Source organism: Amphiprion ocellaris, chromosome 22 (assembly GCF_022539595.1).
Source record: "Amphiprion ocellaris isolate individual 3 ecotype Okinawa chromosome 22, ASM2253959v1, whole genome shotgun sequence".
NCBI lineage: Eukaryota > Metazoa > Chordata > Actinopteri > Pomacentridae > Amphiprion > Amphiprion ocellaris.
Window position 1 is genome coordinate 28,273,062 of NC_072787.1, and position 25,777 is coordinate 28,298,838.

General features: G+C 48.5%; 1 protein-coding gene across 15 annotated transcripts in view; it reads right to left on the reverse strand.

Moving 5' to 3' along the window:
• Positions 1-25,777, reverse strand: part of LOC111563576 (histone-lysine N-methyltransferase 2C-like) — an 85,783-nt gene that overhangs the window by 52,979 nt on the left and 7,027 nt on the right. For 11 of the 15 annotated variants that reach the window (XM_055006981.1, XM_055006984.1, XM_055006979.1 and 8 more), the window contains exons 2-17: positions 22,690-22,917; positions 20,253-20,332; positions 18,281-18,881; positions 16,740-16,919; positions 16,637-16,659; positions 15,236-15,325; positions 15,054-15,163; positions 14,183-14,333; positions 13,767-13,938; positions 11,467-11,581; positions 11,232-11,395; positions 5,688-10,360; positions 5,431-5,589; positions 2,226-2,863; positions 1,810-1,920; positions 191-316 (exon numbers count right to left, since the gene is read on the reverse strand). In XM_055006981.1, the coding sequence (XP_054862956.1) occupies positions 191-316; positions 1,810-1,920; positions 2,226-2,863; positions 5,431-5,589; positions 5,688-10,360; positions 11,232-11,395; positions 11,467-11,581; positions 13,767-13,938; positions 14,183-14,333; positions 15,054-15,163; positions 15,236-15,325; positions 16,637-16,659; positions 16,740-16,919; positions 18,281-18,881; positions 20,253-20,332; positions 22,690-22,916 (7,620 nt within the window). In that variant the 5' untranslated portion in view covers position 22,917. The remainder of the gene's footprint in view (positions 1-190; positions 317-1,809; positions 1,921-2,225; positions 2,864-5,430; positions 5,590-5,687; positions 10,361-11,231; positions 11,396-11,466; positions 11,582-13,766; positions 13,939-14,182; positions 14,334-15,053; positions 15,164-15,235; positions 15,326-16,636; positions 16,660-16,739; positions 16,920-18,280; positions 18,882-20,252; positions 20,333-22,689; positions 22,918-25,777) is intronic. The other 4 variants (XM_055006985.1, XM_055006994.1, XM_055006987.1 and 1 more) reach the window with 3 other exon arrangements.

The following is a 25,777-nucleotide window of genomic DNA, read 5'->3' on the forward strand; positions in this document are numbered from 1 at the left end:
GCGTCCTGACGGACAGGATGGTGGACTATCAACAGTCATGTACTCTGTGTGACTGATCTGTTCGGAGCAGGTAATTGCCCCCTTAACCCCAAGGGGTGCAGAACACAGCGATAACACTCTGGTAGCTGCAGGCGCAGTTAGTGAGCTGCCGGTTAGTTCAGCCTATCATAGTTAGGGTGCGCTTCTTTACCACTCTCATGCTCCAGACCGGGGAGTCCGGTGGGCGGGGCTTAGGGCTATCCCACCCCGTCTCCCCCGTGGAATCCTGAGAGGACGAGGGAGGGCTCACTGCCCTGCGGCTACTCCACCACGAACCCTGAGTTAGGGAGAAGGAGGATGAAGAGGAGGAGGATGATGAAGAGGAGGAGGGGGGTGAAGAGGAGGAGGAGTGGGATGAAGAGGAGGAGGAGGGGGAGGATGAGGATGAGGAGGATGATGAAGAGGATGAAGAGGAAGAGGAGGATGAGGATGATGAAGAGGAAGACAAGGAGGATGAGGAGGAGGATGAAGAGGAGGAGGAGGATGGAGAGGGGGAGGATGAAGATGAGGAAGAGGAGGATGATGAAGAGGATGAAGAGGAAGATGAGGAGGAGAGGATGAAGAGGAGGATGAGGAGGAGAATGATGAAGAGGAGGATGAGGAGAAGAATGATGAAGAGGAGGAGGATGAAGAAGAGGAGCAGGGAGAGGATGAAGATGAGGAAGAGTAGGATGATGAAGAGGATGAAGAGGAAGATGAGGAGGAGAGGATGAAGAGGAGGATGAGGGGGAGAATGATGAAGAGGAGGATGAGGAGAAGAATGATGAAGAGGAGGAGGATGAAGAAGAGGAGGAGGGAGAGGAGGAGGGGGAGGGGGAGGATGAAGATGAGGAGGAGAATGATGAAGAGGAGGATGAGGAGGAGAAGATGAAGAGGAGGATGAAGAGGAGGAGGAGGGAGAGGAGGAGGGGGAGGATGAAGAAGAGGAGGATGATGAAGAGGATGAAGAGGAGAATGATGAAGAGGAGGATGAGGAGGAGAGGAAGAAGAGGAGAGGAGAAAGAGGATGATGAAGATGAGGAGGAGAGGAGGGGGGACAAAATGCAGTAACATAAATGCAACGGCCACAAAATAAAAGAAGTCAAACTGAAACTGAGGAAATAAACTGGGGTCAGAATGAGCCGGCGTTACCATGACAACAGACCGATCGATGATCGATCAGCTGCTCGACTTGCAGCGATCAATGATGATCAGTGAGCTGGGACATGCTGAGAGGAGGTGTTAGTGAACGACAGGTGAGGAGGAGGAGGCTGATGAAGGTGACGTCTGCAGACTTTACAAACTAAACATGTAGAATACTATGAGCTAGTATAAAGCTTACATTAATGTGTACTTTTACTTCTTTACATGTACATTAAGCTCTAGTGTTTTGTATACATTAATGTATATTTGTACTTCTTTACGGGTACTCTGGGCTCTAGTACTTAGTGTATATTAATGTGTACTTGTACTTCTTTACAGGTACTTTGGGCTCTAGTATTTAGTGTATATTAATGTGTACTTGTACTTCTTTACGGGTGCTTTCGGCCTCTAAACCTTCAGGTGGATCAGAGACGTGGGAAATATCTGAGACAGAAGGCTGTAATGACATTGTCTGTCCAGCAGAGTGCGCTCCGACCGCTCTGTTCAGACGGTGCAGCACATGCAGCAGAGTCTGCATCACAGCGGAGCACAGCTATCATCAAGGAAATGAGAACAACCCACAGACCAGCTGACTCATGAGGAGCCCACAGACGTTCTCCTCATCAGAGGTCAGGACATGAAACACACCTGCTTCAGACGAGGTCTGCCAGGGGAGAACTTCCTCTTAGAGATGGCCGGCTTCCCCATGCCGATCTTAGGAGTCAGGGGGAGGAGAACCGTGGGAGGAGGCGCAGGGGGCTGCAGCAAGACATGAACACAAGGAGGTCAGTGACCAGGAGGAGGAACCAGGAGATAAACAGGAGGAACCAGGAGGAAACAAACAGGAGGAGATGAACGGGAGGAGACGAACATGAGGAGACAAACAGGAGGAGGAAACCAGGAGGAGATGAACAGGAGGAGATGAACAGGAGGAGATGAACAGGAGGAGGAACTAGGAGGATGAACAGGAGGAGAAATCAGGGGGAGATGAACAGGAGGAGGAACCAGGAGGAGATGAACAGGAGGAGGGAACAAGGAGGTGCACACAGTTGTCAGAGTTTTACCTTGGAGAGGGGCGGAGTCTCTCTGGCTGGGGGGGAGGACCTGAGAGGAGGTGAGGGCGGAGACAGGGGAGGGGGGGTGACAGGAGGTCTAGCGGGGGAGGTCTCGGGGGAGGCCTCGGTGGAGAAGGGGGACTGGCGGAGGCGGATGGAGAGGTCGTCTACGGGCCGGGAGGAGCAGGGAGGAGGACGCAGGGTGCGACCCTTCCCCCTGCGGGGGGGCGGACTGGGGGAGGACAGGTGCAGGAGGGAGGGGGGAGGAGACGAGGACATCAGCTCCATCACCTCCATGTCTAGGGAGGCATCCAGGTCCAGCACGGGACTCACCGGCTCCTCCTCCACGTCTGATTGGTCCTCATCCCCCTCCTCCCTTTCACTGATTGGCTGTCCACCATCAAATGCCGCTCGCTCTGGTGCTGCTATAGGCTGCTCCTCCTCCTCCTCCTCCTCTGAAGGCTCAGCGAGTGATTGGTGCTCATCTTTGATGGGTTCTGTTACCCCGGCAACAGGTTCAAACCGGCTCTGTGATTGGCTGCCGTCATTCACTGATGTCTTGTAATCTTCTCTGTCATTGGCTGGCTCCTGGTCCTCTGGGGGAGGGGGAGGGGAGGATGAGGGGAGGAGGGGGGGCACCTGGAGTCCTGCAGATACACAAACAGGTAAAGTGAGCCACACGTCACCATGGTAACGGCAACCTTCATTTTAACTCACTGTAGGTTTATTTTAACCCTTTAGGCGCCACAGTTGTTTCAATAAAATACTCAGTTTTGATATCACTTTTTCAAAAGGTTGTAACTTGAAAATGATTAGAGATAAAGGCATACTGTAAATGAGTAAAATCATCAGTATGATCCAAAGTTTGTGATGGGAGTAAGTTCACTCATCTAATTTGCATATTATGACGTCACGAGGCGGCGGACCTATGGATTACATAACTTTTACAGACGTTTATGGATCAAGATGGCATTGCTTGGCTCAGAATTTCAGATTCCTTTCTCCACGATACCCAACAGGCTCATCTAAATGTCTGATCCACTTGTGACACTGTTCCTCATCTCTCAAGCAAACCCAGCCATCATGATCGTCATTTACGGCGGGGCCGTGAACGCCACTGCGGCCTCTGCCGCTATTATCAGTGCATTTTCTCCCACGTCTGCCGCTATTTCCGTGGTTTTTTGCATCCCCGCTACCCACCTCACTATTAGCGGTGTTTTGACCACCCCTGCTACACCCACCACGTCCCCTCCTGCTACACCCACCACGCCACCCTGGACACGGTGAAGCAAAGCATCGGCTCCAGTATGTGCTGCTTGTGGACTGTCATGGCGCACGGACTCGCTGCCGTTACGCACAAACGCAGCGTCACTTTCTGTCTCACTGGACGACTGAACATCTTCATCAGAGGGTGAATATTCCTCTTCAGAATCTGAGTCAGCCATTACTTGACGAAGTACTTTGTCAACAGTGAACAAACCTCTCAGAATGGTCAGTTTTCTCGCGCTGTCTTGCGCTCTGCTGCGCTCCGACTACGACCCTCGTCTCCTCGACCGGGAGGCGGTTTTCAAACTCTATAAACTCCAAAACTTTGAATGAAAACACGCCCACAAATGATGCTCAGATTGAAGTTCCAGATGTCCACCATCTCCTGGTGTAAAGTAGTAACTACATGAAGCACCATATTTGCAGCTATAGCTTGTTATGTTCAGCAATGTTGCTTGTCGCAATATTGCGACTTTGGCGCTTAGAGGGTTAACTCACTGTAGGTTCATTTTAACTCTGTAGGTTCATTCTAACTCACTGTAGCTTCATTTTAACTCACTGTAGCTTCATTCTAACTCACTGTAGATTCATTTTAACTCACTTTAGGTTCATTTTAACTCACTTTAGATTCTTTTTAACTCACCATAAGTTTATTTTAACTCACTGTAGCTTCATTTTAACTCACTGCAGGTTCATTTTAACTCACTGTAGATTCTTTTTAACTCACTGTAGGTTCATTCTAACTCACTGTAGCTTCATTTTAACTCACTGTAGATTCATTTTAACCCACTTTAGATTCATTTTAACTCACTATAAGTTTATTTTAACTCCCTGTAGCTTCATTTTAACTCACAGTAGCTTCATTTTAACTCACTGTAGCTTCATTTTAACTCACTGTAGCTTCATTTTAACTCACTGTAGCTCACGTTTCAATGTAAAGTCCTGCAGCTCTGTGGAACCAGAAAAACAAAGGAGAGAGAACTCAGAAATATCTTCTGTGCAGAATGCCAGACTTAAACTAAAAACCCTTGTTTGACATTTTATTGAACAAAACAGAATAAAACCTGTTGTTCTGTGTCTCTTGTACTCATTATGAGTCTCATTTTTCTTGCTGTGTCTCTTTTTGTCATGTTGAATCTCCTTTTTGTCGCTGACTGTCGTGTGCATCATTATTTTTGTCTTTCAATGCGTCTTTGGAACGGTTTTCTCGTCATGGTCATTTTGTGTCTAGTTTTTGGTCTTATTTTGTGTCTTGTTTATGTTGTTGTGTGTCTCATTGTGCTGTTTCATGTCCATTCTACTCTGCTCATCAACAGCTGATGTTCTTTAGCCACTGCTGGGATTCAACAGTACAGATTCTCATGAAATACATGAATCGCGGACTCTGCTGTTTTGGGGTTCGAGGTGTAAGACATAAAATCTAAAACGCAACCCAACGCTGCTTGAAGACAGTTTATCTGAACTGGGTTTTGCTTGCTGTGATTACTGAGAATATCTTATAACTAAAAAAACAGAAAGAGTTGAAACTCGTCATGAATCTCTTACACATTGTTTTACTGTCTTTTGTCACCTGCTGATGTCATTTCCAGTCAGAAGAACCCTGTTGATCAAACACTACGAATCAAATTTTTGTCATGGGTATGAATCATCTTCGCTGTAATGGACAGGGAGAACATCGCTGGATTATGTTCATTTTGTTGTTTCTTATTACAGAATTGCGCTACTTTTAAACCGACCACAGGACACGTCATCACATGTCAGATGGCGCTCCGAAGAAGACGGCAAATGCAGTCGAAACATGTCAGCAAGGTAAAACCATACTTTCCTTATTTTGTTGTCAGTTTAAAAGTAACACAATTCTATTAGGAGAACATCTGCTGCTGCTCCTGAAACACTTCACCAGTAAGGATGGATCACTGCTGCTGTGGACACTACAGCTTCTGCCTACCTGAAGGAGGACAGCTGGAGCTGCTGAGCTGGTACTCCTCCTCCTGGTCTCGTCCTCCTCCCTCTGTCCTCACAGCCTCCTCTTCTTGTGTGGTCTGAAGATGCTCCTGTCCATCCTCCACCCCCTGCAGAGCTCCTATCTCCTCCACCGTGCTGATGTCTACAAGAACAAGTGTCTGTGACTAAATAACGTCTACAAAGTTCTAACAGTGTTAGCACAGCCTTAGAGTTAAACTTGTGATTCTCCCTCATACTCACCCACAGCGGACTCTGCTTCCGTTGGTAAACGCCGTTTCAGGGTGGCATCGGAGCAGCAACCCGGATCAGGACCAGCAGTAGGCTGGACAGGACTGCTAGTTTCAGGCTGCCCAAATGTGGTAAGGCTGGGACTAACCTCCAGGAGCATCGGGTTGGCAAGGCCAAGATCAGAACTAGCCTCACACCTCATAGGACTAGCTGGATCACATCTAGGACTCAGTTCCTGCTGGACAGGACCAGCAAGACCAGGACAAGGACTAGATTCCAGCTGCACAGGACTAGCAGAATCAGCATGGGGACTAGGTTTCAGCTGCACAGGGCTAATAGGACCAGGATTAGGACTAGGTTCTGGTTGCACAGGGCTAACAGGACCAGGACTAGGTTCTGTCTGCGGAGGGCTAACAGGACCAAGACTAGGTTCTGTCTGCACAGGGCTAACAGGACCAGGACTAGGACTAGGTTCTGGCTGCACAGGGCTAACAGGACCAGGACTAGGACTAGGGTCTGGCTGCACAGGGCTAACAGGACCAGGACTAGAGTCTGGCTTCACAGGGCTAACAGGACCACGACTAGGAATAGGGTCTGGCTGCACAGGGCTAACAGGACCAGGACTAGGAATAGAGTCTGGCTGCACAGGGCAAACTGGACCAGGACTAGGTTCTGGCTGCAAAGGGCTAACAGGACTAGGACTAGGGTCTGGATGCACAGGGCTAACTGGACCAGGATTAGGTCTAGGTTCTGGTTGCACAGGGCTAACAGGACCAGGACTAATACTAGGTTCTGGCTGCACAGGGCTAACAGGACCAGAAGTCCGCTCTGGCTGCAAAGGGCTAGCAGGACCAGGACTAGGAGCAGGAGTCCGTTCTGGCTGCACAGGGCTAGGAGGACCCAGAATTGGGGTATAACTTGAATCCACAAGGCCATGACTTTGGACAGGGCTACTGTGCGCAGAGCTAACATGAGTGGAGACTGACTGAGGGTAGCTAACCTCTGAGAGGTCAGAGCATGTGGGTTGAGAAGGGGTTTTACTAGTGTGGCTAGTGCTAGGCATCGCAGTGTTATCCTGAGTGGCACTAGAATGGACCGGGCTAGCATGGCTCGGACTAGCCTGAGTGGAAGTAGCATCAACTGGAGAATCTGGTCTTCGATACAAAGGGCTCAGCCAGGCAGTGCTTTGTTGGCTTTTGACTGAAGACCCGTCAGGGGCAGAGGGAGAACTAGCGGGTGACTTGCTAACCTGGCTCAGACTAGCCTGGTTGGGGCTTACAGCAGATGATTCATCAGGTAAGCAACTGGCAGATGTTGGGCTTGTTTGCCTAATACAGTTTTTAGGTTTAACAAGACCAGTATCAAGCCAAACCACACTGGAAAGAAGGGAACTCTGGTGTGTGGGACTGGCCGTCATGTCCACATCAAGACTCGTCAAAGTGGGGCTGGGCTGTGCCGCAGTAAGGCTAGTACTGGTTCCAGTGTTGGGAGCTGTACAGTGAAGGGGGCTACTTCTGGGGCTACAGGGTGTGTCGCTGGCCTGAGCTGGACTGTGAAATGGGCTAACACAAGTGACAGTAGCATGTGCAGGACTGCTGCATATTGTGCGAGCTAATGAGGGAGTCTGTGTTTGCAGTGGGCCTGAGTGGGCAACTACTATGTGAAGAGGACTAGCTTGACCAGCAGGACTAGACCCAGTTGGACTATGAATGACATTAGCTTCAGTTCCACTAGCAGAGCGGGGACTCGACTGGCCTCTAAGGTCTGAGGTGATGCTGCTCAAACTGCGGCTAATAGGGCTACTAGCGGGGCTAGTACCAGTCTGTGTACAGTGTGGAGGACTACAGCTAGTTGGAGTTGAAAAACTACAAACAGAAGTTCTCTCCTGAGCATGCACAGAGCCTGTCAGGATGCAGCCACTGTTGGCCTCTGTGTGAACTGGGGTAGCAGGAGTGGGGCTGTCAAGATGATTGGAACTAGTTTCTGCCCGAATAATATCACTTTGGTGGCCAACAGCTCCCTCCATCTCCTCATCCTGACATGAAGCGGGGTGGACGGGTCTAGCCAGTACTGCTGAGCAGCTAGGTGGTCCCGTTAAGAATCTAACTAATGGTGCCAAAGGGCTGATTGGCTGCGTTAGCGTTACAAGGCTAGCTGATTGTGTTGAGGGGCTCATCTCAGCAGCTAAAGGGCAAAAAAGGGCAAGGCTAGTCTCATCTTGAATGGGGCTAACACAGACAGGCTGAGAGGTGGTCGCGCTAGTAGGCATTTGACTAGCATGTGTGGGGCTAGCACTACCTGCGCTAGCTTGGATATGTGGGGGGCTAGCTTTCTCAAAAGCTTCTGTGCAGAACGATGAGCTATCACAAGGACTCGGATGACGAATGTTGCTAGCTGAGGAAGAATTTCTCTCAGTTTCATCAGCACAAGGTGAGCAAGTTAGGCTACTGTGTTCAACTGAAGAGCTAATGTGAACAAGGCTTTCTGGTGTCGGGAGGGCAGGGACATGACGGGGTTGAGTATGGGCAGGGGTGTGACTGTCTGCACCATAGTTCTTAGGGGGCATTGTAGACAGGTCAGAGATGGGGCTAAGCGGGACAGGGCTACTTTCCAGTGTTTGGTCAACAATGTTAAAACTACGTTGCATAGGGCTCTGCTCCAAGGACTTTAGCTCCTCAGTACTGGTTTGGGTGCATTCCATCGTGACTGTTGACAGTGCAGCAACCTGAACAGGAGGCAGGCTAAGATGCAATGGCCCAATATCCAGTGTAGCGCGGACCTGTACTGGGCTAGCAGGCTGTGACAGACTACACTGTCTGGGTCTGACTGGGAATGGGGATGGGCTACATGGAGCTGAGATGGGTCTCAGTGTGGCATGTCCTGTTGCTATCTTGGTAGACCTACAGCAGACTAGTGAGAGGTCCTGGTCCAGTGTAGAAATGTCCTGTGCAGCCCTGCACTGCACAGTAGCAGGGCTGCTTGATCCAGGACTCTCCTGGTCCAGTGTAGGTTCAGCGTCCTGTGTGAGACTCTGGGGAGGTGATGTGCCGACATGTGCAGGACTATGAGGAGCAGGACTCTGTTGATGCTGTGGGACGATCATGCTAGTAGGACTAAATGATCTGTTGACTTGTGTTGTGTTGTCCTGTGAGAGACTGCATGGTGTAGGGCTGTGCTGAGGTTCTGCTGGCCCTGCCTGAACCCTGGTAGGACTAAGCCCTGTGTAGGCCCCACTATGTGGCTGAGGGCTGTGTGGAGGATGTGCAAACATACAAGATATGGGACTAGCCAGAGTTGGACTCTGCTGAGACTCTGTGGCCATAGGTTGATCCTCTGTGGAATTCTGGATAGGGCTAGAAGATGTGAAACTGAGCTGAAGAGGACTTTGTTGGGCCTGTGTAGAAGTCACATGAGTATAGCTTTGGTACAGCTCAGCAGGACCAGGAAGGGAGGGCGAAGGACTTTTTTCGCATTCTGTTGGTTGAAGCTTTCCTGGACTAAGGTGAGATGGGGTGTGGCTTTTCTGTTGCTCTGTACAATCATAGTGAGACGGTGAAGGACGTCCCAGGAGCTCTGCAGGATCGGGGCAAGATGGCAAGGGGCTTGTTCCAAGCGCTGCGGGAACAGGGTGAGACTGGCCAGATCTTTGTTGGAGCTCTGTTTGATTAGAATGGGTTGCGGACGAAACTTGCAGGAGCTCTGCAGAAGTTTGTTGAACCTCTGTGAGAGATGGTGGAGGTCTTTGTTGGAGCTCTGTAAGAGGTGGTGCAGGGATTTGTAGTTGTCCTGTGGCGCATGGTTCAGGACTTTGTTCAAGTTCTGTGGGAGATGGAGCAGGACTTTTTTGGTGCTCTGAGGGAGATGGTGCAGAACTCTGTTGGAGCTCTGAGGGAGATGGTGCTGGACTGTGCTTGAGCCCTGTGTTAGCTGATGAGGAACGTTGTTGGAGTTCTGTGGAAGATGCTGCAAGATTCTGGATGAGTCCTGTGGAAGATTCTCCAGGACTTTTTATGAATCCTGTTGGAGATCGTGCAGTGCATTTTTGCAAATCTGTGAGAGATGTTGGATGACTTTGTTGGAGCTCTGTGGGGGACGATGGGGAAATTTGTTGGAGCTCTGTGTGAAATGGTTCAGTAATTTGTCTGAGTCCTGTGGGAGATGATGGGGAGCTTTGCTCGGGCTCTGTGGGAGATGGTGCAGGAATTTGTTGGTTCTCTGTGGGAGATGGCGGATGACTTTGCTGGAGCTCCATAGGAGATGATGCAAGTATTTGTTGGAGCTCGGCGAGACATGGTTTGGGACTTTGTTTGAGTCCTATGGGAGATGATGGGGAACTTTGTTGGCGTTCCATAGGAGATGGTGCAGGAATTTGTTGGTTCTCTGTGGGATCAGGGTGAGTACAAATCTGTGTTGATGGTGCCAAGCTCGTCCTGGTAGGACTTTGTGATGGCTCTGAACAGATGAGCAGGACTGGACTATGAGCAGTGGGACTGATGGGCAGAGCCTCTGTGTGACTTGGAATTGGTGGCTGTGAAATGCTCGTGGGAGGAGCGTGGGTAGGACTGTGTGTGATTGGAGTGTGTGGGATTAGCTCCTCCTCCTGTGGCCTGCAGGTGGAGCAGACATAACCTTCAGACCCAGCCCTGCCCTCCCCAGCCTGGAGAATGCACTCTGCATGGACACACCTGTAACACATAAAATATCCATGATTTTAAGTTTTAATCCCATTCAAACCTCAAGAGAAGAGCACACACTCTTATCTCCCAGCAATAAAGCTCACCTCTGGATCTGCACATCCCAGTTGACAGTACTGAAACTAAAGTATGTGAGTAAGTGAGTACAACCCTGTGCAATATCTTTTAAATGCCAAATGATTCTCAACTGCACCACTTCAAAAATATTGCATCACTTTATAAAAATATAATAAAGCAGAACCTTCTCAGTCCTGGACCTATGGACTGGGTCTATCTATGTCTGCATCATGGCTCCACATGGAAACGAACTGAACAGAGGAAGATAAACATCTGACTGAGAGACTCAACAAAGATGGAAAAGGATCCACGAAGATCAGTGAGCAACTAAAAACCAGTGAAGCACAGAGTCAGCAGGAATCAGGAGGTCTAGAAGGAGTCATAGTACCACTGATCAGAGCTTCTAAAATGACTCCACAGACAGTGAACTACTTCCATAATCTAGAAATTTTGAGATGAAGATGAATGAGTTGGGCTCAGATGGAGTCCAGATGTTTGGTGTGAACCTGTCCAGGACTACCACAGTGAATGCGTAGTCCTGACCTGAATAACTATTACAGGAAATCTTAACTGGTAGTGTGCAATCTTCCGAGTGAATACTCTACTGTTAACTTAGAAGTTTTTTGATTGCTGGAACGTGACAAAGTTTACAGTCATTTGACATTTCAGAGGTTTTGCTCTACGGTTTACTCACTGCTGTTGACAGAAATAATGAAACTGTGAAAATAACAGCTGGTTTAATAACAGCTCAGAGGAACTCTCTCTGCAGGGCTTTAATGTGATAAACACCAGATGGAGAGTGTACCTATAGCAGCAGATACAGGTCAGGTACTCCTGTGGTGCGTAGAGGTCGGGGGCGTGGCCACAGAGAGAACAAGGCAGGGCTGGGTCACACGACTCGCACAGAAACGGGTGATTGGCCCACAGGCCCGATGACCTCACGCCACAGCGGCGGCAGACTCTGCAGTTCTGTAGGAGAGAAGGTGTGTCAGGTCCAACCAGAGCTCAGCATGGTGAGTGTGTTCGTGTGCTTATCTCACCTTGCAGCTCCAGCCGGTGCTTGGTGTGAGATCCAGAGGCGGCGTCAGACAGTGTGAGTGGTAGGATTTATCACAGCGCCCACACACCAGCAGCACACCTTCATCTCCTCGCAACCTGACACACACAGGGGGAGGAAGGCCTCAAACACTGCTGTCCAAACCATCACCTAAATCACAAAGCTCTAAGCAGCATTATTTGGAGCAACCTACTGATTATCAGCTGATTATTGGGGCCAATATCTGTCATTTCTCTCATTAATAGCATGATTGTTTCTATTATCTGGTTATTGCTGAATCAGATGTTCTACTTCGGCTGATTCTCTCTCTGTCGTCCCTTTGAAGGTCCGCCTACTGCTCTTTCTGATTGATGACACGTCACAAGCAGCAGCCAATCAACACTAGGAGCTACAGCGCACAGACAGACTAACATCTGCAGAGTGTAGCTGTGTTTGAAGGTGAGGCAGCAGATGTTGCTGAAGTCGTAAAAAAAACAAGGTCTTCCACAGCTGCTTAGTTTCACCTGAAAACACCGGAATAATTCACCTGCTGGTGTCGATGTGAGTGGAACTGATGCTGCTGAAGATGCTAAGCTAATGTTAACACTGAAAAATTAGCTGTGCCTCTTAACGTGCAGCTAACGCTATCTGTAGCACCGCAGCATGTTTGGAAAGTCAGCGGGTTGCAGTACGAAGCAAGGTGAGTGTGTCAGCAGGAATGCAAGTCAGAGCTAGATCTCCATGGTAACTGATGCTGCGGAGCTAGATCTCCATGGTAACTGATGCTGCGGAGCTAGATCTCCATGGTAACTGATGCTGCGGAGCTAGATCTCCATGGTAACTGATGCTGCGGAGCTAGATCTCCACGGTAACTGATGCTGCGGAGCTAGATCTCCACGGTAACTGATGCTGCGGAGCTAGATCTCCATGGTAACTGATGCTGTGGAGCTAGATCTCCACGGTAACTGATGCTGCGGAGCTAGATCTCCATGGTAACTGATGCTGTGGAGCTAGATCTCCACGGTAACTGATGCTGTGGAGCTAACCTTATGTCTGCCTTTTGGGCAGTGTCATCTCATTTCTGTGTGTTTGTGTCTCACCTTTATTGTTTCGTGTCTCTTTGTGGCCATTTTGTCTCTTTATGGTGATATTTTTGTGTCTTGTGCATGCCATTTCGTGTCTCTTTGTCTCCTCCAGCTGTAGATGCTGAACTACAGCCTCTAAAAGCTCGCTGTTTCTCTGAGCATTCTGCGACACGCTAACCTGAGTCTGCCCGTTGGTCCTGTATGTGTTTGGTTGTAGGGCTGGGCGATATGGCCTAAAAAAAAAATCTCAGATTTTTTCACAAAAAATCCCGATTCATGATTTATCCAATTTTTTTAACCCTCTACCTAATCTCTGCACGCCGGAGTCCAGTCTACTCTATGCAAATGAGCTGCGGCCCTCTCCAGGTAAACACACCTGATCACAGCTGGAAATGCACTGCATGTGGCATGCTGGTCCGTTGCAGTGCGTTTCCAGCTGTGATCAGGTGTGTTTATCTGGAGAGGGCCGCAGCTCATTTGCATAAAGTAGACTGGACTTCTACTTTATGCAAATTGCATGCAGCGTGCAGAGATTCCATGCATCGTGAAACTGTCCTCAAACTTCTAAACTAGGCATCAGTGACCTAAAACCAGGACAAATTCAGCTGCTGCAGATTATTTCTCGCTTCAAATGTTTTCAGAAATACTTTTTGCTGACGTGTTTTTGAAATAAAAGGGAAAGTTTGCGGCCGAGCTGCTGTGTTTATCCAACTTGTCTGCAGGACTGTCCAGCTGAAAGCTCGGTCATGTGACCACGTAGCGGCCTGCTGTTGCTCAGCGCTGTCATGTGACCATGTTGTGGTCCGGTAGTGACCGCCCACCGTCCGTGTGATTCACATATGCGGTGTGTTGCTGTGCGGGAAAATCACATCTTGTGCAACGGCATGTTGTTTGTGTATCAAGCGTGGGGGGGAGGGGGGCGCTCACTCTGAACTAGGGGAGCCCAGCGGGAAGGTGTTGGTGGCGGATGTTGATGAGAAAATCAATTTTCATTAAAACAAATCGACATTAAGTACAAAATTGAACTTGAATTAATCGATAAAATCGATTTATCGCCCAGCCCTATTTGGTTGTACTGAGCCGCTGGTCCTGTATGTGTTTGGTTGTACTGATCATTCACCTTGTGGCTCATTTCTGGTATCAGTCAGTATTTAGGTTAAAGAGCTGACTGAGGGGACCAGATGTCTGTCTCAGTGTTTCCTGTACAGGTGAGCATTACCTGCAGCTCTGACATGCTCGACACTCGGGACACTGCCATCCGGCCCGGCACAGGGGAGAGGGGGCCAGAGGAGGGTCCAGGCAGCTGCCATGGTAACGGTTACCGCAGCAACAGCACATCAACAGGCCACCGACCTCTGCACGGCCCGAACACGACACACACCGCAAGGACCCTGCAGAGACAAAAGGGACCCCACCGGACCCGGTTAGAAGACCAGAACCAAAACCGTCCACGTGGTGACGGAGATGACCAGCAGGGGGAGCCCACCGTCCAGCCAGGACACCACAGAAGAAGAGACGCGCTCTGAACATTGAATACTGCAGTGTGTCGACATGGAAACATGGGGGTGTAGTAAAGTGTAGCTGAGTGTGTACCTGTGTGTGTGTCTTGTGTACAGTGTGTGTCTCTGTGTGTACCTGTGTGTGTGTGCCTTGTACACAGTGTGTGTCTCTGGTTCCAGTCCTGATGAGCTCCGGCAGCAGCAGCACAGGGGAAGTGGTAGCTCCGCCCACAGCCCGTCTCTTGGCAACGCAGTGAAGCGCCGAGCCGCCGGCAGAACACACACACCTGGACAGGTGAGAGAAGGGGGTGGGGCTTAGTGAGTTTGTGGATGGACACAGCAGCATCCAATGCTAGTCACGTTTGTTCACAACAGTTTGATCATGTTTAAAACATTTATCCCTCCAATATTCAGATTATTGATATTTTAGTGTTAATATTGAGATTATTGATATTTTAGTGTGTTAATATCCAGATTATTGATAATTTTGTGTTAATATCCAGATTATTGACACTTTAGTGTGTTAATTTCCAGATTATTGATACTTCAGGGTTTTAAGATCCAGATTTTTGACGGTTTTGTGTGTTAATTGTTGCCACTCTTCAGCCTTAGGCTCCACCAGTGAACTCTTCTCCAAAAACCCAGGCTTTGGCTTTTACTGAGAACATCTACTGTATTTATTAATTTGCATTTATTGTTCTGATTCGTGTTCAGTTGGATTGGATGTTTTTGACAAGTATAAAAACGACTTGTTTCTCCACAGGAATGTGATTTAATGAAAAAGTGAAATGTAAAAAAGGAAAGTTTTCAGTTTTGATTAATATTTTAATAACAGAAAGACCCTCCAAATGATGAATGTGCTTATTTTATGGTTTTATTAGTGAAACCAGACTTTATTGGCTTCCTGAGAGTCGACAGTATCAATGTAATTGATCGTGCTATTGGCTATTAACACCCTTGTATTGATCTGAGTCAATATAATCTGGTTTGGTACGGCTGGAACTCACCTGTGTGCTTCCTGAGTCGATGGCTTTGTCCACGTAGAGCAGTGATTGGCCCTCGCCTCGACACACCCCCTCTGACCACGCAGCACACTGCAGGTGAGCACAGCACTGACCTGCAACCACAGGAGGAGGTCAGCAAGAGGAGGAGGAGGAGGAGGTGGAGGAGGAGGAGGAGGGGGAAGTACCTGTGGGGTCGAACAGTGATTGGACGTTGATCTCAGGTGGAAGGCCGATTGGTCCGAGCTGCTTGAAGAACTCTGAGGAAGACTCGTCCTCTGAAATGTCAGCACAGAGTACAGGTGATGGGGATCAATAACCTGATCAGGAGGTGATGGGGACCAATAACCTGATCAGGAGGTGACGGGGATCAATAACCTGACCAGGAGGTGACGGGGATCAATAACCTGACCAGGAGGTGACGGGGATCAATAACCTGATCAGGAGGTGACGGGGATCAATAACCTGACCAGGAGGTGACGGGGATCAATAACCTGACCAGGAGGTGACGGGGATCAATAACCTGACCAGGAGGTGACGGGGATCAATAACCTGACCAGGAGGCGACGGGGACCAATAACCTGATCAGGAGGCGATGGGGACCAATAACCTGATCAGGAGGCGATGGGGACCAATAACCTGATCAGGAGGCGATGGGGACCAATAACCTGATCAGGAGGCGATGGGGATCAATAACCTGATCAGGAGGTGATGGGGATCAATAACCTGATCAGGAGGTGATGGGGACCAATAACCTGATCAGGAGGTGATGGGGATCAATAACCTGATCAGGAGGTGATGGGGATCAATAACCTGATCAGGAGGTGATGGGGACCAATAACCTGATCAGGAGGTGATGGGGATCAATAACCTGATCAGGAGGTGATGGGGACCAATAACCTGATCAGGAGGTGATGGGGACCAATAACCTGATCAGGAGGTGATGGGGATCAATAACCTGATCAGGAGGTGATGGGGACCAATAACCTGACCAGGAGGTGATGGGGACCAATAACCTGATCAGGAGGTGATGGGGACCAATAACCTGATCAGGAGGTGATGGGGATCAATAACCTGATCAGGAGGTGATGGGGACCAATAACCTGATCAGGAGGTGATGGGGATCAATAACCTGATCAGGAGGTGATGGGGATCAATAACCTGATCAGGAGGTGATGGGGATCAATAACCTGATCAGGAGGTGATGGGGATCAATAACCTGATCAGGAGGTGATGGGGACCAATAACCTGATCAGGAGGTGATGGGGATCAATAACCTGATCAGGAGGTGATGGGGACCAATAACCTGATCAGGAGGTGATGGGGATCAATAACCTGATCAGGAGGTGATGGGGACCAATAACCTGACCAGGAGGTGACGGGGATCAATAACCTGACCAGGAGGCGATGGGGATCAATAACCTGATCAGGAGGTGATGGGGACCAATAACCTGATCAGGAGGTGATGGGGATCAATAACCTGATCAGGAGGTGATGGGGACCAATAACCTGATCAGGAGGTGATGGGGATCAATAACCTGATCAGGAGGTGTGTGAACGGTTGTATGAAGGCTAGGAGCTGAACTCACCACACTGGTCTGGACTGCTGCACCTGCAACACACGCACACACACACATTAGTCACAGCTGCATGGCAACCTGTCAGCAACCAATCAGCGTTCACGGCACTCACGTGGGCGGGACCTGGTCACCGCGGTAGCAGTGGTCGTGACAGTCGCTGTCGCGGTCGGAGGAGGCGCGGCGGCTCAGGATGTGGAGCGGGATGTAGCCAGGAGTCGGACCAAACACCACCAGACGGCCCTGACCCAGAGGAGGACGGTCACCACGGTAACAGAAGGCACACTGCTTCAGCCTGGTCACAGGGAGGGGGACGTGGGGACAGGGAGGGAGGATGGGGGGAGACATGGGGACAGGGAGGGGGACAGGGGGAGAGACAGACAGGGAGGGAGACAGAGAGAGAGACATGTCATGGAGGTGTCCACTAAACATCAGTGACAGCAAGAAGTGGATGTGTTGAACTTCCTGCTTCAGATTAAACCTGTAGATATGGTGTCTTCTAATGAGCTGCTCTCATCATGTTTAATGTTTCAGTGACTGTGGACAACGTTTGTATCCTTCTACACGTCTCCAGCTGTCTGGGAGTCCATCTGGATGAGGGGTTGTCCTTCTGGACACATGAGGACTCCACTGGGACAGATTTTCGCATTTCGGACACATGAGGACTCTACTGGGACAGATTTTGGTATTTAGGACAATTTTAAGGGACTTTCTGCTAATTTTTGAATAAATGTGGTCATTTTTTAAGCCATGTTTGAGTCAGTCCGGATGAAATCTGAGTCACTGGGACACGTTTAAAGTCAGTTTGGATCATTTTTTGAGCCCAGCATCATTTTGGATGATTAAATACTGCATTTAGTTAGTTTTCTTCATTTTTAGTAAACGTCTCTGCTCCGCTTCCTGTAAAAACCAACAGATTTCTTTATCCTGCTCAAGTTTTATTTTTACTTTTCCTAACTTGGAAATGTTTGGTTGAGATTGCCGATATCCCGTGTCAGGCTGAACCTCTGTTTACACGCCGACTCATTTGCATCATGAAAAGGACCTGCTGCTGTGGCTACTGTTACCATGGCGACAGACAACAGCCACCTGGACCAGTGGCGATGCTGAGAAAAGGGCAATCTGAGGACAGTCAGGGACATCCACGCCTGAAGGTGTCATCAGCTGGTTATGACCATGAACGCCACCTGAACATCCCTAAATGCCTCTCAGACATCAGTAGACTCTACAGATGTTCCCTAAACGCCTCTCAGACATCAGTAGACTCTACAGATGTTCCCTAAACGCCTCGTCATCAGTAGACTACAGATGTTCCCTAAATGCCTCTCAGACATCAGTAGACTCTACAGATGTTCCCTAAATGCCTCTCAGACATCAGTAGACTCTACAGATGTTCCCTAAACGCCTCTCAGACATCAGTAGACTCTACAGATGTTCCCTAAACGCCTCGTCATCAGTAGACTACAGATGTTCCCTAAACGCCTCCCTGTCAGTTTTCTACCAGCATCTGTCTCACTTCCTACCCCTCCCAGCTGTCGGTCAGAATTGTCCATCCTCACCTGTTCATGGAGCACCTGCATCGCAACCACCTGATACTTTATTGGTTATTGATCATCTCTGATGGACACCGTGGAGGTTCTTCTCCAGGACACTCACCGTTTCTTGGTGTGTCCCAGACTAGGGGTCGGAGAGCCACCCGAGTCCTCCGACAGCGAGCGCTGGAACAGGGAGGACAGCGAGTCCTCGTCCTCCAGCCGCAGACAGGGGGACACCGGGGGGCTGGAGCCAGGACTCAGCTCCACGGGACTGGCCCCTCCCGGCTCCTCTGGACCTCTGCTGGGTCTGCAGTCCACCTCAGTGGGGGCGGGGCTGAGGCTCGGACTGGGCCGGGCCTCCTCCATAGGACTGGGGTCTGGTCTGGGGCTGGAGGCGGGTCTGTGAACCGGGCTAAGGCCTGGGGACGGGGGGCCGACCCCAGGATCTTCCCCAGGACTAGGAACTGGTCCGGGGCCGTGGGCTGGGACGGGGGGGACGGGATCAGGACTGGTTCTGTCCTCCTCCTGAGCACTGGGAGCTGGTCCTGGACTGGACGTGGGGACTGAGGGGTCAGAGGGACTTGGGTCTGGGTCCAGCTCAGGTTCTGGAGTGAGCCTGTCCTGGCTAGATTCAGGGTCGGGTTCCGGGTCAGGTTCAGGGTTTGTGTTGGACTTCCTCCTGGAGGTGGAGCGACGACATCCTGTTGTCTTCTCCTTCACCTCTGTGGACCAGACACACAAAGTGCATCAACACAGAACCACAGAAGTACAGAACTATAGACCTACAGAACTATAGAACCACAGAACTATAGAACCACAGAACTATAGACCTACAGAACTATAGACCTACAGAACTATAGAACCACAGAACTATAGACCTACAGAACTATAGAACCACAGAACTATAGACCTACAGAACTATAGACCTACAGAACTATAGAACCACAGAACTATAGACCTACAGAACTATAGAACCACAGAACTATAGAACCACAGAACTATAGACCTACAGAACTATAGACCTACAGAACTATAGAACCACAGAACTATAGACCTACAGAACTATAGACCTACAGAACTATAGAACCACAGAACTATAGAACCACAGAACTATAGACCTACAGAACTATAGACCTACAGAACTATAGAACCACAGAACTATAGACCTACAGAACTATAGAACCACAGAACTATAGACCTACAGAACTATAGAACCACAGAACTATAGACCTACAGAACTATAGAACCACAGAACTATAGACCTACAGAACTATAGAACTATAGACCTACAGAACCACAGAACTATAGACCTACAGAACTATAGAACTATAGACCTACAGAACTATAGAACTATAGACCTACAGAACTATAGAACTATAGACCTACAGAACTATAGAACTATAGACCTACAGAACTATAGAACTATAGACCTACGGAACCACAGAACTATAGACCTACAGAACCACAGAACTATAGACCTACAGAACTATAGAACTATAGACCTACAGAACTATAGACCTACAGAACTATAGAACTATAGACCTACAGAACCACAGAACTATAGACCTACAGAACTATAGAACTATAGACCTACAGAACCACAGAACTATAGACCTACAGAACCACAGAACTATAGACCTACAGAACTATAGAACTATAGACCTACAGAACTATAGACCTACAGAACTATAGAACTATAGACCTACAGAACTATAGACCTACAGAACTATAGACCTACAGAACTATAGAACTATAGACCTACAGAACCACAGGGAATTTAAGAGGAAAAGGCTGAATGTTTTCATGCTGTTCAGGTATTTCACTGTGGGCGGAGCTCTCTGCTCACACACACGAACACACACAAACACACTCTAACACACACTCTAACACACACACAAACAAACACTAACACAAACACACACAAACACAGACACAAACACACAGACTAACACAAAGACAAACACATAGTAACACACACACACACACACACACAGACTAACACAAACACACTAACACACACTAACACACACACAGACTAACACACACTAACACACACACACTGAGTGTTTCCATCCAGCTGTGCTGCAACACACCTGTCCTGTGGGGGGGTTTCTTCTCCATGGCGTCCATGCTCTCTTCATCCTCTACCTGGGCTTGTCCTCGGCTCCGCCCCCTGCACACACAGCATAGACACACCTGGTCAGAGTGGAACTAGCACACTGTGTGTGTGTATGTAAGTGTTAGTGTGTTTTTGTGTGTGTGTGTGTGTTAGTGTGTGTATGTGTGTGTATAGGTGTGTGTGTTAGTGTGTGTGTATAGGTGTGTGTGTGTGTGTGTGTGTGTCAGTGTGTGTATGTGTGTGTTACTGTGTGTGTTAGTGTCTGTATGTGTGTGTTAGTGTGTGTGTATATGTGTGTATATATGTGTGTGTCTGTTAGTGTGTGTGTGTTAGTGTGTGTGTGTGTGTGTGTTAGTGTGTGTGTATAGGTGTGTGTGTGTGTCAGTGTGTGTATGTGTGTGTGTGTGTTAGTGTCTGTATGTGTGTGTTAGTGTGTGTGTATATGTGTGTATATATGTGTGTGTCTGTTAGTGTGTGTGTGTTATAGTGTGTGTATGTGTTAGTGTGTGTGTATAGGGGGTGTGTGTGTTAGTGTGTGTTTGTGTTAGTGTGTGTGTTAGTGTGTGTGTGTGTATGTGTGTGTGTTGGTGTGTGTGTGTGTAAGTGTGTGAGTGTGTGTGTATAGGGGGTGTGTGTGTGTTAGTGTGTGTTTGTGTTAGTGTGTGTGTATATATGTGTGTGTGTTAGTGTGTGTGTATATGTGTGTGTGTTAGTGTGTGTGTGTGTTAGTGTGTTAGTGTGTGTATGTTAGTGTGTGTGTATAGGGGGTGTGTGTGTTAGTGTGTGTTTGTGTTAGTGTGTGTATGTGTGTGTGTGTTAGTGTGTGTGTGTGTATGTGTGTGTGTTGGTGTGTGTGTGTGTAAGTGTGTGAGTGTGTGTGTATAGGGGGTGTGTGTGTGTTAGTGTGTGTTTGTGTTAGTGTGTGTATATATGTGTGTGTGTTAGTGTGTGTGTATATGTGTGTGTGTTAGTGTGTGTGTGTATGTGTGTGTGTGTTAGTGTGTGTATGTTAGTGTGTGTGTGCTAGTGTGTGCTAGTGTGTGCTAGTGTGTGTGTGTATGTGTGTGTGTCTTAGTGTGTGTGTTAGTGTGTGTGTTAGTGTGTGTATGTGTTAGTGTGTTTGTGTGTGTGCGTGTGTATGTGTGTGTGTGTGTGTGTGTAAGTGTGTGTGCATGTGTGGCAGCAGGATAAAACCAGGAACAGAGTCCAGCCCACAGCTCCTGTCAGATCCCCCCCCCATTACCCATCATGCAACTGAACCACTTCCTCTTCAACACGTCTCACCACAAACACACCAACACACCAGAGCTTCTATCTGTGTGAGGACCCTCAGGACCAACTTAAACCTGTCGCTCCAGCAGGTGTGTGTGTGTGTGTCCGTTAGTGTGTGTGTTGGTGTGTACGTTGGTGTGTGTGTGTGTTGGCGTCTCCGTTAGCGTGTGATCACCTGAACACACACCAGTCCTGCCTGCTGAAACACACAACCCTAAACTGCGCTTTGCTGCTTCTTTACTGTTGCTATGGAGGAGGAACGTTCAGACAGTTCAACTGCTCATCCATCAAGTCCTTTAACGTTCTCCATCGGTACTTCATGACTGTTCTCATCTCGGTTTGTCTTTTAGGAGAACAACACATTGATCAAAGAATGAACACTTCTGCTGTGTTTAACTTTCCTGTTGCCCTCATTTACAGGCATGAAAAAATATTGTTTCCTTGTTTGAAAAAATCCAAAAATTCTGCAAAAAAATTCCACAAATTTCTGAAAATTCACAAAACCTTCAGGAAGAAAATTTCAATAAATAATAAAAGTTTTATTTTAAAAAAAATCCCCCAAATTTGCCAAGAAAATACAAGGTAATATAAGATATATAAAAGAAAATATTAGAATTTTTACTGATATATACATAATCATTTTAGATATTTTATTTAAGGATTTTTTTTGGAAGGTTTTTACTCATTTTTTGAAAGTATTATATTGCCAAATTTGGGAGATTTTTTAAAAATAAAACTTTTAAGGGAAACTTTTAAGGAATTATTGGAATTTTCTTCCTGAAGGTTTTGCAAATTTTCAGAAATTTGGGAAATTTTTTTTGCTGAATTTTTGGATTTTTTTCAGACAAGGAAAAAATATTTTTGGTGCCTGTAAATTAAGATAAAAGGAGGGTTAAACCTGTGAGCCTCACGAAGCATCTAAAGTGAGTATTTAAAGAGTGTTGGTGTTTAATAGTCTCAGAGCATGCTGGTGGACAGGCTGATCTATCTGAGGTTGAGGAGATGATCTGAGGAGGACACACACACACACACACACACACACACACACACACACACACACACACACACACACACACACACACACACACACACACACACACACACACACACACACACACACACCACAAAGCCTCACTTACTTCTTCCTTGATTTGGGAGGAGGAGGAGGAGGTGGTGGAGGAGGAGGAGGGGCTGGTGGTCCAGAGCGGCCGCCGCTCCCATCTTTTCGAGGTCGCCCACGGGTCCGCCTGTCGGAGGCGGGGCTAGTAGCGGCGGCTTTGGCCAGCTGAGCGCTGCGTCCGGCCCGAGTGACGGGAGGGGGCGGTCCTCTGTCCCGAGGCTCCTGGGACTGAGCCTCAGATGGCATTCTGGGTAAAAACAAACAGGGGTCAGATTATTTAACCACTAAACAGGAAGTCCTGAGGGAAAGAAGCGTTTTCAGGTGGATCTCATTCCTTTTTATGACCATTTCTAGAACAGTGGGTGAAAATATGATGCAAAACCAGCAGCAGTAAACAATCATCTATTGTCAGGAGCTGCAAGCATCAGTTAATCCTTCAAACCAGACTCAGAAATTAATGACTGATTCATCATTTCAGGGATAGTTCAAACTAAAATGAAAATGACTAAAATAAAACTTAAAAGTTAGAACTTGGTGTTCTTTTTCACACAACAGCAATGCCAGTTTGGAGGTTTGGACCACTGGGCCTTCAAAAAACAAACAAATCAACAAAAACACATACAGATGTTGGAACGGCTAAATTAAAAGAGTTCCATCTTCAGACTGTTCATCCAACAACTGTTGTCTGTTCTTCACCAGTCAAAGCTTCATGGAGACAAAGAGAAAGACTCTGATGGAAAAAGCTCCAATTAAATCTGGGCTAAAGTTCACCAGAAGACATGTGGAGACTCTGAAGACACCTGGAAGAAGGTTCTTTGGTCTGAGGAGACCAGGATGGAGCTTTATGTCCATCAGACTAGATGATATGTTTGATGGACACCAAACCCTGAACATACTCACTAACCCTAACCCTAACCCATCCCCACTGTGAAGCATGGTGGAGGCAGCATCATGGTGTGAAGCATGGTGGAGGCAGCATCATGACGTGAATCACGGTGGAGGCATCATCATGACATGACGCACGGTGGTGGCAGCATCATGGTGTTCCTCAGCAGCAGGTCCTGGAAGGCTGGTAGAGGGTAAATGAAATCCTGGAGGACAACCTGATTGTCTGAAGAGAACTGAGACGTGGAGAAGATCATGTTTCCATCCAGACGATGAGTCGAAGCAAACAGACAAAGATCCTCAGAGATGGTTTGAAGACAACAAGATGGAAGTTCTGGAGGAGTCAAAGTCCAGACCTCCATCCACCTGAGAAGTAGAGTCTGGACCTGAAAAGTTCTGTTTATCAGGATCCCTGAGGTCCAGATGTTCAGACTGATGGAGACCAACAGGATCCAGGGTTAGGATCTATTAAATACTGACTGGAAAGAGGAGAACACTGATGGAACCACTGGTTTTACATCTTATTATCTGTCATGAGTTTGTAGAAATCTGTTTTTGTAAGTTCTAGTGAAGGAGTCTAAATAAATAAACCAGGATTCAAAGCTGAGGAGCAATAAAACAGGAGAAAGGTGGTGAAAATTTCTCTGGATCTGTGTCAGTTGGTCGTTTTTCTAATCATGTCTTCTGGAGGAAACCTTAACAGCACTGACAGATGTTTGAAACCTGCAGGATTTCCCCCAGGAAACCGATTGTTGGTAAGAACAGACCTTCTATTTAGACCTGAACCTCCACGACGTACAGAGGAGAGTTAACGAGTCTCTGCTCATAGGAATGGATGGGTGGTTTGTGATCAACAGTTTCTAACTCGCTGTGGTTCTAAAGTCCTGCAGCTCTGTGGAACCAGAATGAAGCAGGAGAGAGAACCCAGGAATATCTTCTGATGGAAACCAGAAATAACAATGAACCATCATGTCCAACATGTTTGAAGGGTCCACAGATGTTCAACCCTAAACAACCTCAGGACTCCCCCACATTTACCCTCACCTCAAAACATGAACTTTCCCCTCAAAGCAAACGTAAACAAAGACACACATCCTCAGCGCTAACTAGCTAACATACTGAGACAGCCTGGACACAACTCTCTACAGCAGGTGTGTCCAACATGCGGCCCACGGTCCAAAACCGGCCCTCCAGAGGGTCCAAAACCGGCCCTCCAGAGGGTCCAAAACCGGCCCTCCAGAGGGTCCGAAACCGGCCCTCCAGAGGGTCCGAAACCGGCCCTCCAGAGGGTCCAACACTGGCCCTTAAGAGGGTCCAATACCAGTCCTAGAGAGGGTCCAAAACCAGCCCTCCAGAGAGTCCAAAACCAGCCCTCCAGAGGGTCCAAAACCGGCCCTCCAGAGGGTCTAATACCGGCCCTCCAAAGAGTCCAAACCCGGCATTCCAGAGGGTCCAAAACCGGCCCTCTAGAGGGTCCAAAACCGGCCCTCCAGAGGGTCCAAAACCGGCCCTCCAGAGAGTCCGAAACCGGCATTCCAGAGGGTCCAAAACTGGCCCTCCAGAGGGTCCAAAACTGGCCCTTAAGAGGGTCCAATACCAGTCCTACAGAGGGTCCGAAACCAGCCCTCCAGAGGGTCCAATTTCGGCCCTCCAGAGGATCGAATATCGGCCCTAATGGGGGTCCAATACCGGTCCTACAGAGAGTCCAAAACCAGCCCTCTAGAGGGTCCAAAACCAGCCCTCCAGAGGGTCCAATACAGGCCCTCAAGAGGGTCCAATATCGGCCCTCCAGAGGGTCCAATACCGGTCCTACAGAGAGTCCAAAATCAGCCCTCTAGACGGTCCAAAACCAGCCCTCCAGAGGGTCCAATACAGGCCCTCCAGAGGGTCCAATATCGGCCCTCCAGAGGGTCCAAAACCAGCCCTCCAGAGGGTCCAGTACCAGTCCTACAGAGGGTCCAAAACCGGCCCTCTAGAGGGTCCAAAACGAGCCCTCCAGAGGGTCTAATACAGGCCCTCCAGAGGGTCCAACATCGGCCCTCCAGAGGGTCCAGTACGAGTCCTACAGAGGGTCCAAAACCAGCCCTCCAGAGGGTCCAATACAGGCCCTCCAGAGGGTCCAATATCGGCCCTCCAGAGGGTCCAAAACCAGCCCTCCAGAGGGTCCAGTACCAGTCCTACAGAGGGTCCAAAACCGGCCCTCTAGAGGGTCCAAAACCAGC